Raw genomic sequence first — 12723 nt, forward strand, 5'->3', positions numbered from 1 at the left:
GCACAGTGGTCGGCTCAGGCCTAGGCAGCCTCAAGCCTCCCCTGGACCTGCAAGTTACAACACCCAACAACTGTGAATACGGGGAGCGGTTGGTTGGACATGAGTAGCTTATCACTCCTCAACCCTGCATAAGCCCCTCCAGGGCTGGATTATCTGTTGTGTTGGGCTGGGCTAGGGGACGGCATCTGGGCTGCCCACTGTGGAAAAGCAGACCTGAACATTGACCTGGAGAGAAGGGGGGGGCCGCGAGGCCTCTCTAATAGCACCCACTTGGCATTGTTCCCGGCCCTCATGACAGTGTGCACTGACAGGGGGCCATCTTGTAGACCCGGGCTCCGACCTGTTGCCTGCGCGGCATGAGCCCTCTTTCCCCCTGTCCACAAGAGGAGATGGTGAAGGACCCTCTGCAGAAGATCCATATGTAGGGGCTGGTCCACCTAAACAGACCTGTTACTGTGGGCCTCCGGGGGACGGTGGGGGCATTGCGCCTGGCTGCTGAGACTCAGCTCTGTTCGCCTGGTGTGCCCTGTGTGCCTTCCTTCTTCTGAACCACTATTATGGACTTGGGATGCTGGTCGGGACAGGGAGTGCAGTAAGGACCTTAGTGTACCGCATTGCCATTCACCTACAGATGAGCCACAACAGATTGCTAGACAGTGATACATCCCACATAACTTGTTGAAGGACGTCGCAAACACCGAAGGACGCAGCCCAACAGACACTGTCGGTTTGCAAAATACCGCAGGGACTGGTGACGGAACTGAGCCGGGGGCTCCCCTGAGCACGAGCACTCTGGATTACTTCCCATCAGGGACTTCTAGCACTCTATTGCTCCTCCCCTTAATGCCTTGAGTGCAGCAGCTGGCCATGGGCTGCCTTCGCTTGACGTCTCTTCAGGGGTGAGCCTCCATAGATGCAGGGGGGAGGGGCACCTTCGGGGACAGCAGGGGCAGGCGCTGCATGAGCCTTCTCTCTGCCGAGATCGACACTGTATTGGCGGCAGTCGAACAGATTGGCACAACTCTGGCGCAAACATGTACATCCCTCGAAACCTGGATTGACAAAATAGTCTTAGACTTTACACTTCTGCATGCTGATCAACAGAAATTATTGGAACGTCTTAGCACAACCAAGCTCACACTCTCTGATCTACAACCAAAGACCTGCAATCGCACTGCGACTCTGCAGGATCTATTGGACCGTGCCTGCACTCTCGGGCATAAGATTTATGACGCGGAGGGCCGGTCCCGCCTCAACAATATACGGGTGATTGGCCTTCCAGAGGGAACAGGGAGAAGAGTCCCAGTGGATTATATAGAGAAGTAGGTAAGAGATCTACTCCCGCCCAATGCACTCTCCCTTAACTTTGGGGTGGAGCGGGCCCACAGAGTACCAACCCGCCTGCCTCCTGCTGGCTCAGGCCACTCCTGTTCAAGGTCCTGAACTTCAGGGACACAATATTAAGAGCGATTCGGAAGTCTCCCGGAGTCCAGGTACAAAATGCAAAGGTGCTCTTCTTTCTGGATTACATGGCCCAGGTCCAAAAACGTCAAGCATCCTTTGTAGCAGTGAAAGGCCAACTTCGGGGCAGGTTCGGAGATACTCCCTGCTCTTCCCGGCTCAACTAAGGGTGGTGAAGAATGGCACCACCCTATTTTTCGACACGCCATTGAATGCCTGGGACTGGCTGGAGGAGCTGGGACTGATGACATCCTCCACACCGCCAGAATCGGAGTTGGCATCACAACAAAATCAACATAATCATCGAAGGGCGTGCAGAGGAGGTGCGAGAAGCTGAGCTTCATCAGTGTAGGCACCTGACCCAGTGCAGATCCAGACTGTGCAGCAAGAGGCACTTCAGGTGGTAACGGCGTCCAGTTTGGGTCAACCCCTGTTAGGGGTTCGCTCTTATGCGGTTCCATAACACAGTTGATATTTTCTCTCCATTTCACGTTTGATGACTATCTACAGGACGCTGCAGCCACCTACCCGCTGCGACAAGCACTTGCCTACATCGATATCATTATGTGCCGTTCAGATGATGCGAGATAACGTCACCACATTCATACTCCTTCGCCCAGGTATTCCACCTATGCATATATGCGCCAAAGAGCCTCTGATATTGCCTTATTACAAGAGACCGATCTGATTGCTCTGAAAGGAGACAGACTGTGACATAGATGGCGGGGTAGAGTATACAGTGCAAACTTTTCATCCATGGCCCACGGTGCATTGGTCTGCATGAAGGTTGGGGTTCCTTGGGAGGAGGAAGAAGTGGTCACAGGTGCAGATGGGCGTTACATGTTCCTTTGGGGCAGATGGAACGGACAGGCTATAGTACTAGGCTCTATCTATGCCCCCAAAGTGGATCAATGTGTTTTTCTGAGGGATTTGTCTAAAATCATGTCTTGTTGACTTTAATGCAGTACTCAATACTTCATTAGATCGCTCTTTTCCGCCTCTTAGGTGCACAGAGGCATCGTCCAACGTGTAAGCTCTGTATACGCGGTTGGAACACTGGTCCCAATCTCATATTTGGAGAGACTGTAATCCAGACTCTCGCATATATTTGTTCTACTCCTCCGTCCTAGACTTGCATGTGCATCTTAACCGTGTCCTGGTCTTGCCTGCTCTGCATCACTTGATTCTAAATACGGAATATTTAGGGTGCACTCACTCGGGTCACAACCCCCAATATTTGTAACTTAGCTGGGAGAGGAGACCCCCTCCTAACCCCAGATGGAGGGTGCAATGTTCCACATCAGAGGACCCGGCATTCCCTGCTGGATTATTTTGAGTGTAACGCGGACACCAGGCACTCCCCGTCCAACGAATGGGAGGCCTTCAAGGTGGTGAAACAGGGGCATTTCCTGGGCCTGATGTGGAATGTGCGTAGGCAGCTAGATGCCTCTCTGAAAACTCTCAAGAGGAACCTCCTCTGACAGGAGTCCCTCTAGGTCGCTCGTCCTGAGGCTAAGGCGAAGCTCACAGCAATGCAGACCAAGCGTCTCACGCTTTTGGTGCAACTAAGATGTCAACTTTCTAGCCCACTCCGCTCGCACACATGCCACTGCAGTAAAGGCTGGCCAAGTTGCTTGGTTACCTTGTTCGCCAGGAGCACCTCCTTTGCCCTATTCATGCCATACAAGACAACTTGGTGTTTCCTTTGCAGCATGCAATCCGAAATCCATACAGCCAAGGCTTGTCACTATGCCTCCCTTTATACATCTCTGAGTCAAGGCACTCCCCAGCATATTGGAGCTTGCCTGGATGAGATCGGCCTACCCACGCTGACTCTTGACCAACACCTGGCATTGGATTCCCCCTTCACACTCAACGAGGTGCGGGATGCACTGTCATCCCTGGCATCCAGGAAGACTCCGGGGCCCGGCGGGCTTCCCGCAGAGTTCTTCAAGGCATATGCTGGTACTCTGCTGGCCCACTTACATACACTCTTTACCACCGCAATCGAGGACTCCGCGCTCCAACTTTCTAGCACAAACCTGGTCTCCCTTCAGAAACCAGGGAAGGAAATCACATCCCTGACAATCTTAAATACGAATAATAACATTTTGGCAAATATCTTGGCTGATAAGACTGGCTCAATGCACCCCTTCGCTGGTTCATACCGACCAGAATGGATTTGTCCCGGCTCCACGGTACCTCTCTTAACCTCGGTCGGTACTTTCAAGTATCTTTCCGATTGGCCGTGCTCGGGTACTGGATCTTGAGCGGGCATTTGATCCTCTCATATGGGAATACCTGTTTGCCGCCCTAGCTAAATTTGGCATTGGTCCTTTCTTTTTAGGACTAGCCCGGCTTTTATACAGGCGTCCTACTGTCCCAGTCACACTGGGCCCCTAAATTTCAGAGGCCATAGTAGTGAGGCGTGGAACTAGACAGGAATGCTCACAGTCTCCTCTGCTTTTCTCTTTGGCAGTGGAGCCCCTAGCGTGCGGGCTCAGGTGTACATGGGGACCCGCCCTGGAGGGTGCCATCCATACAATATCCCTGTATGCGGATGACATTCTGCTGTATATCAGAGACTTGCATGCTATTCCCCCTTCATTAGGTCGAATACTGTCGGAATTCGCCGCCGTGTTGGGCTTGCGTGTTAATGTATCAAAATTGCTGCAGTTTTCTTTTCCAGTGAACACCCCGGACCCTGGCCACTCACTAAATTGCGAATCGGTAACATGGTGCGTTGGCACCTTCCGTTACCTAGGGGTACATATATACCACAGCAAAACCGACCTGCTTGAAGGTAACATTACGAGGGCAGGGAAAGCCATCGGATCTCAGATCTCCTTCTGGAGGACTTTACTGCTATCCGTATCAGGCAGAATAGCGCTGGCTAAGATGGTGATCTTGCCCTGGCTGCTATACTATTTCACAAATTTGCCCCATTACTTGCCCCCTGCGTTTTTCGGTAATCTGGAACGCATGGGTACACTTCAATTGGGGGGGGCGACCAGGGATATGGTCTCCATTAAGAAGCTCTACCTTCCTACTAGACAAGGCAGCCCTTGCTGCCCCCAATTTTGAGCACTATTGTTTAGAGCTGCACAAGTGCAGTGGATTGCCAAGTGGTTGGCCTCTCACTATCCAGGGGATATGGCCACTACTTCCCCTTCTTTATTGCGTCACGTCCTCCTGTACCTGTTCCATCCGTGTGCGTGCCCTAAACACATGTAGTTCCTGCTGCTTTCAGAAGCCTATAAGTGCTTTCGCCGTTGTCTGTTCATTACCCGTGCTGTACAACCTTACGCCCCTCCATACTCCTACAGGGCACCCCCGGAGGACGCGTGTTACTATAGCTGCAGAGCTACGCGGCTGGGACACGGCTCGTATTCAAGACACTGGGGATCTGTTATACGACGGAACTCTGATCCCTCATGCCGAACTGGTCGAAGGGGACTGTTTTCATCCCGGAATCGTCCTCACACACCGCTCACTTATAGCCTCCCTATCTGCTCGATGGGGTGCGTTAGACACAGACCCCCGATACATCACACAATACAATATCTACACATCATGAGAGACGGGGTCACCTGGTCAGATGGTTTGCAACATCGCTGCACCACCACACTTCTGCCCCTCTCAGCCCTCTATGTGAGCACTGGTAAGAGGCCCTGGGGCATGCCCTTATCAAACCAGAGTGCAGAGGTATCCTAGAGGGCCCCTCCTGTGTACCTCGTAATCAGCGATTCCACCAAATACAGTTCTTCGTACTCCATAGAGCATACCTCACCCCGGCCAACATCGATAAATTCTTCTGTCGCACAGCCGCTGCCTGCCCCAGATGCTACTTAGCTGACGCAGACATATTACATATGCTCTGGCAGTGCTCAGAAATCACCACCCACATACTGGAACAAAGTAGCCAATACTCTTTCCTACTGCACTGGGCGAGATATACCTTTTAGCTGGGAAGCCTACGTTCTTCATCTCTTTGGGAGGGGAGGAAGCGCAGAGCCACTTCCTGCTGGAGTGGTGTAGCTCACTGGTTAGAGGCGGCAGACCTGGAAGCAGAGAACAGCCCGGGACCAGGGTTCAATTCCCGACGCGGCAGGGTCGTGGACCTGGGTCAGCGGACTCAATAAATCTCGCCTCGGTGCCTACTCTAACCAGGGATCACACTCAGCAACTCTGGGCATTAGCTTGCCTCATCTCCACAACGGCCCCCCACATTCGTCGGGGATGCCTGGTTTCAACCTTGGAGATACCCAGTAGGGACCATCTCACAGGGATAGCCAGGACGGGTTCCCCAGCGGTCTACAGCGCCACGACGCCTCAGGGCAGCAGTGCGCTTTACAAGACACATACATTTACATTCATAGATCTGGGCCTAGTCGTCCCCAAACACCTAATCCCTAAACAATGGAAGGCACCTGATGCCCTCCAGTTTGCGGCGTGGCGTCGCTCCTCACTTAACTGGGCCAATGTAGAGAGCGTCGCCCTGCGCAGGGAGGATCTGTTGGGACTCTGGCGGTTCCCTCTGGGTGCGGAGGGGGAGGCTGTTCTATCGGAGTTGCAGACTTCCGAAGAGGGGCTCCTCGCCGGGGAGGGTGGATACCACAGAGGTGGGGTTGCGGATGGGTGGGTCTTCCTAATTGCACCTATATATGGGGTACAGATGCAACAGTCCCACATCTGGGTCACTCATAGGTCTAGCTGGTACACATGGAGGACAGATAGGGAATGGTGCACTTACGTGGGCGAGGGTGGGGGTCAAGCAGAGGTTTGCATAGAAGTTCTCTTCTTCCTTCCTTCCTTCTTTTACATTATCCTCATTAGGTTAATACCCGCCTCCACAGTTCAGGATTGTATGGTAACACGAAGGGCAACCATAAGTGTTTTGAGCAACGTCATGCAGGATATAGGATACATATGTCACATCAGTGCCCACAAGGTTGTCATTAACTTGCATGACTAGCTAGCTCTTTGAATCCCTATGTAACCAAGAATTAGGTTATTGATGATGTGTTGTTATGTACACTGGCAATGTGTTGCATAAACAAGAATGAGCTAATGGGTATGTACCTATTGAGAAAGCAAAAATGACAATAAACAGATTTAAACAAAAAAACAGGTGAGGAATTTGCACGTAGAAGTATTCATCAGTAAATGTATTTCTTTAAACTGAAACATACTTCTTTATTATTTCCGGCCCAAAGGACAGTTCTAGCTCATAGACTACTGTCAAATGTCATTGCCCACTCAAGGGTGGTCAGGCTCCTCTTCTGCCTCATAACCCTGGTGTTGGATATAAGATGACCGTGAGCATGTCTACAGTTTGTACAAGCACTACATCCAAAGGTTTCTATAGATTAACATAATCTACATCATTCAGAGACATCCATAATATTAAAGTTACACTTTTCACATACGGATTGATGGATAAACACATTCTTATCTGTATATCAGCAAAGCAATACAATTGCAAATAATGAATACCTGGGCCACAATCACCAGCGTCAAATCCACATGAAAGGACATTACAAGCCTGATCACAGAATTTATCTGCTAGCCAAGAATTTGCGCATCCTGCATTACAGTAGGAAACACCGCTTATTCCCACACCAAAATGCCAGGGCTGGCCAATTCCACCACCTCCTCCTCCAGCAGCGCCTGGAACAAAACGACTACCACCAGTACTACCTGCAGGAAAGACAAGCATATTTAAAACAAATATTATTAGAGACCAAGGTCACACCACCCATTCCATTATAGAGAAACACAAATGCTAAACATAAATTAGTATAGATCTTTAGTCTGTGAACATGGAGTCCCACCATTTGCTTGTGTTCGAACATACATCTGTGTGCATTAGCATTTAGTTATGACTGTGTGCTTTTCTTCAAAGACAGAGAAATGTATCTATTTAAAGCCTAATATCTTATCTCAACTGCCCATTGAAAAATGTGTGTAATAAATGTTAACATTTACAAGATGTATTTTATGAGCTTACGAAGTATTCAGATTTGTCTTTCTCACAACTGCCGTACGAAGTATTCCGATTTGTCTTTTTGTCACAACTGCCGTACGAATAAAGAGAACAAGGTTTTAGCAAACTGTCCCAAAACCATTTTTTTTAATTTGGACACAGAGATCCCAGAGAGGTAAGTATGAGGAAGAACTTAATTTCCATCTATTTTAAACATCCATATTAACTACTCAGCCAACTACGTCGGTCATGGGACACTCTTCTTTATTCCATCCCTCAGTGACAAATGAATACTGAGTGTAGAACAACACACAAATCAATGATGGTCCTAAGCTACAGGGTCTTCAGGCACACAGCATCCACACAAACTCATTTTGTGCTATAGCCTATTGGAGATGCAAGCATACAAGACTTGACTTTCTACATACGACTTGACTGTGCCCTCCTTTAGTAGGATTTTAAAACAAGATACAACATACACTAGGACATGTGTGATGGAAAAACGGATAATAATGTCAGGCGTAGCATTGCTAGGGCTATTGAGCAGTTAAATAGTAAACATATCACTGTCCTATGAACTGTGACAATGGACCAGGCTAATAAAGAAAATATGGCATTCAAACGAGGAGACTAGGATAAGAGAATGCTAAAGGCCTTCAGAAGAAAAAAAACATCAGCGGAGGACTTGATTGGCATTAGCATTTAGTTTGGCTCTGATGGCTTTGAGCATAATTATGAGTTAGCCAGCACTAGAGGGCTTGAACGATTTGTGACTTTGATATACATTTTTGAGCGATCCTTACCGTAGGAATTAGGTGGGAGAACTGGGGGAGCCCTTGCTGCTGTTATTAGCTTGCCAGGAGTTACTACGACCTCGTTATGAGCTATTACATCATGACGATTTTGGTACAATATGTGTATTTCGAGGTTGCCATGCTCCAACAATTTAGCATTCTCACTGCTGTACCCCAACACATAGAATCTGTTAGTTGTAAGGTCCCAGTTGGGGTGAGTCTATATACCATTTGCATGTTTATTGCCATCAGGCGTGGTTGCCAAGCTGCTTGGTACATCACCTTCCCCTGGCACAATCTTGATTAACTTGCAGTAGTACCTCTAACAATCTGAACATGTGGGCCGTTTATATGGTTATTACTGAGTTCTGAAGGGTTGATACTTGATCAGACATTCATACCCCAGCCTCTCCTTCCACCCTCAATGGCCACGGTTTTACATATGAATGATTTTCTAGGGGCAGACCATTGGTAGAGCTTAGAAGCAGCTTCTTTGTCAATGAAAGTCTCAGCCATACTTGGTAGTAGTCCTTTATAATTAATCTTAGCCTCAACTAGCTGTTGGCTATAGCTAATGTAGTGTAATATTCCACAACATCAACAGTGGTTAAAAAGATAAATACTGGCGACTCTACTGTACTCAACATACATTGTTGCAAGAACACGCCTCTTTTTACAAGGTGACCCCCATTTTTAAAAACGTTTGCTTTTGGTCTTTGGAATCTGTACACTGCGACTATGCTAACCAGACCCCCGTGCATCTACCCAGACTCCTACAAACGTGTCAAACTGTTTAAAAATGCTAACTTGCACTTTTAACTTACCTTTAAGTCCCTAGTATATGGTATCCAGCGAATGTAAGTTAACGATTGTGCCACTATTAAAGTGATGAGACAAAACATGTCTTAAGAATTCAGTTTTGAAACTGCAAATTCGACCCGGAAAAATAAATCTTTTGGCAGTCCTAAACCTTCCTTTCTAATACTTATAAATTACCACTAAGTTAGGCCCTAAATACCCACAGGGCAAAGTCCCTAGTATTTAAAAAGTAGAACGTATACTTAAATGCTACATGTCTTGGCATTGAATAATCGCTCAAGTCGGTTTTCATTATAGCAAGGCTGGCTCTCCCACAGACAAGTACTGCGTCACATTATAACGCATAATTTTAGTTTGGGAATAGCTAGAACCATGACACAAGGACTCAAAATCCAATTTAATGGTCCAGTTGCATTTTAAATTTATATTTTGAAAATGCCCCTTTTAGAAAGTTGCCATTTTCTTGCCTGGGACAAATCTGTTTTTCTACCAGTGTTCAGTGTTACCTTACTGTTAATGGCTCTCTTAGAGTGAGATGTATATCCTCCCTGACAGTGGACAAAAGGCATGGGTGTGGAGAGATGTTTTAGCCCCTTAGAGTACAGCCATCTGGGATGTTCCCAGGAAGTTAATTAGACTTCAAAGGGTGCTAACCCAGTCACAAGTTGATGTACCTCACACCTAGACCTTGCCTGTCATTGTCCTAATAGCTAACTCGTACCAATCTCAATAGGAGACTGGCTGCCCCAGAACCTGTTTAGAGTGACCACAAGGGTTTGCCCATTAAACTAGCCACACATCTGGGTGGGCCCACGGAGCTCTGGACAAGGGAATACCGGTTTTGCCATATTAGGTTCAGGTAGAGCGGGCCACTGTGGGATAGTTTACAGTAAGACAAACAGGAAGTGCTGCATACGTGTGCAGGGGCACCTGTGGGAACTTTTACCCCACTGACAGCGAGTGGCCAGAAGTTTCCCCCACCCACAGGCTAGCAAGGGGCAAAAAAGTGGCATCCTCAGCACCTGCTCCAGAACAACTGAGGACCTGCAGAAGGGGTTGGACCTGCTCCCTAGTTACATCCAGGAATAGAAGAGTGGACTCCAAGGGCTAGATGTCTAGACTCCGATTAAGCTCCAGGAACACAAAAGCTGCAAAACGCCCAAATCTCTGTTGACCCCAGCTGACCATTTCCAACTGGATTTGTCCTGAATCCTGCTGGGGGTTCTGAGAGATCGAGTCATAACCCCAAAGTGATGCCCAAAAGGCCCAGAACCCTACGCTTGGTTTAGAGTGTATTGTTTACCCCTGCAAAATTGCAAGACTGGACACGTAAAAACTTTTTCAGAATTTTTCCCTATAAGAACCAGAGGCTACCACTGGACTGCATTAGAGTCCCAACTGCCGATGTTGAATTCCAAGTCAAACTCAACTTGCTGGTTTGTCACAATGAAAGGATCCTGACTCCCAGAAAAATTTCTAAATCCAAACGCAAGTACTTCAACTGGACCAAAGTCCACCAGTAACACGACAATGCCAACACCTTCCTGGGCCCCTACTTTGGCTGCTCTGAGTTTTCCCGCCTTCAACGTTGGGAGCTTCCAACTTCCTGTTGGAGTTAAGGCTCCCACTGAGGCCCTGCGCATCAGCCGGCTGCCGTCAAGTAGCTCTTCTTTGAATCTACCCTGCAGCGCGACAAGACAACGGTGTCGTCATCGAGAACTATATTCCAGAAAAAAGATTAAGTCAGAAGGTAAACTTTCCACTATGACAAACCTGGTTCCTGTATCCTACCCATGCTTCATCGTGGTCGCCTCAAATTTTGACTTGGACCAGGTCTAGAGAGATCCGATAACCACGATTGGCGCTTTGTGCTTTTAGGCCCTATTAGGATCTCAAAACTTATAGAAATGATATCTCCGGATCACTACATCTGATTTCTGTCAATTTGGTCTCCATTTGATCATTACATTACATAAATTGGAGTGAGATTTTTATTAGGCTGTGTTTTCAACTTTGTAAATGGTTGTGCTGATAAAATCTTGACACATTTCTCCTAAGTTAAGCCTGTCTGCTTTGTTTTACAGCTAACAAGGGTGGAGCTCAGGTTTAAATTAGATCTAAATGGACTTGGTACAGAATTGTGACATTATTAGTAGGGGAGAGTCTATATTAACTCCAACTGATAATCCACTTTCTCACAATAGTAAATACTTATTACCTGAGCAACAAGGTAACAGGCAACAGTCTTGTTTGAGTTGTTGGGACAACTTGTTCCCCAACAGTGCACGGAGCTCTGGGAAACAGTCATGATCCTGCGCTGTTGGACTACAGGTGCAATTCTCGATGCTGGAGCTCTGCTGCTCATTCCCTTTTGCTCTTCATTGCCTTTGCCTACTTATTGAAATACTGCTGCTGTCTGTTACTATCCACTTGTACAAGAGAAGATAGTGAACTCTCTAATCAGGATTCCACCACCAGACGAGCAGCGGATATTCCACTGCAGCTGATCCTAGATAGATACATTGTTATTGTATCAAGTTATTTAAAACCATCACAATATAAAAACAAAATTATTCTTAAAAACTTCACAAACGTAATATAGCACATTCAATTCCCTCATTTAGCATAATATAACAGATAAGATCAACCAGCCAATCGTACTGCAAATCGTTAACTCAATAATAAGCATGACCCACTAAAGAGCATGGTGAAATGTTAAACGACAAAATGGCAAAGGCACAGATCAAGCCTCGGGGTGAAAGGGGCAGGATAATGTGTTGAGGTCAAAGGAGAATCAGAAGGGATGACCTGCAATGGGCCAGGGAGATGGAAAAACTTAAGACATCTTCTGGAGCCCAAACCGATTCCATATTATCCTCAGAAGTGACCGTCCTGCATTTGGAGGATCCAATTAAATGAAGTGGGGACCGCAACTAAATCCCTACCCGAAAGGTTTGTTAGGTTTCTTTTTTGGCAAGCAAAATGACTAGTGTGCCTGAGGCTTCTGTAGAAAACAAATGGGCAATAAACTGGTTGTTGTTAGTAAAGTGAGTTATGCGTTAAAAAGGGACTGGCATCTCTGAAGTTCACCCTGTAGCTAAAGTGCAATTTTAACCTTTGATTGATTAAAGTGGCACTGCGACCAGCTTGACAAAGTTCATTGTGGCAGTGCTCTACTAGACCGATTCTTTTGCGATTCAGGACGAGCAATCCTAAACACCTCGAGATGAATAAGCTCCTAAAATTGACATATGCAAACAAATCTAGCAAGCATCACGGTCGCTGTGCCAGAAACTGAAGTGAAACGTTATGATTTAAAAGAAAAGGTGCCGTTACAGTGGCATAGGAAAAATCCTTTTTAGCTATGCTCGAAGTACCTATTTTTGGAGGTGAAGAACCGGAGATCCAAATGAGGTCCAACAAGAAGGGGGGTGCATGGGCCGCAGTCAGAATCCTCACGGCATCACCTACTTGCAGAGGTGAGGAGATGTCAAGGTTAAAAAGAAGGATATAGATAAGATCCCCCAGATTAATGGCTCTCTGGAAGTATATTCAGTAGCTTTTGTGCTTCTCTAAGGAATCTCACACATCTCACTGATAGATGCACATTCACACCACTCAGGCACTTTGTGATGGCTGCATTGCATTGTCTTATGCAGAGTT

At 47.3% G+C, this 12723-nt stretch overlaps 1 protein-coding gene across 1 annotated transcript in view; it reads right to left on the reverse strand.

Moving 5' to 3' along the window:
• GNPTAB (N-acetylglucosamine-1-phosphate transferase subunits alpha and beta) overlaps window positions 1-12723 on the reverse strand; it is a 715805-nt gene that overhangs the window by 275316 nt on the left and 427766 nt on the right. The window contains exon 12 of the mRNA XM_086919157.1: window positions 6958-7161. Within this exon, the coding sequence (XP_086775283.1) occupies window positions 6958-7161 (204 nt within the window). The remainder of the gene's footprint in view (window positions 1-6957; window positions 7162-12723) is intronic.

Source organism: Lissotriton vulgaris, chromosome 1_1 (assembly GCF_964263255.1).
Source record: "Lissotriton vulgaris chromosome 1_1, aLisVul1.2, whole genome shotgun sequence".
In the NCBI taxonomy this organism is placed as follows: domain Eukaryota; kingdom Metazoa; phylum Chordata; class Amphibia; order Caudata; family Salamandridae; genus Lissotriton; species Lissotriton vulgaris.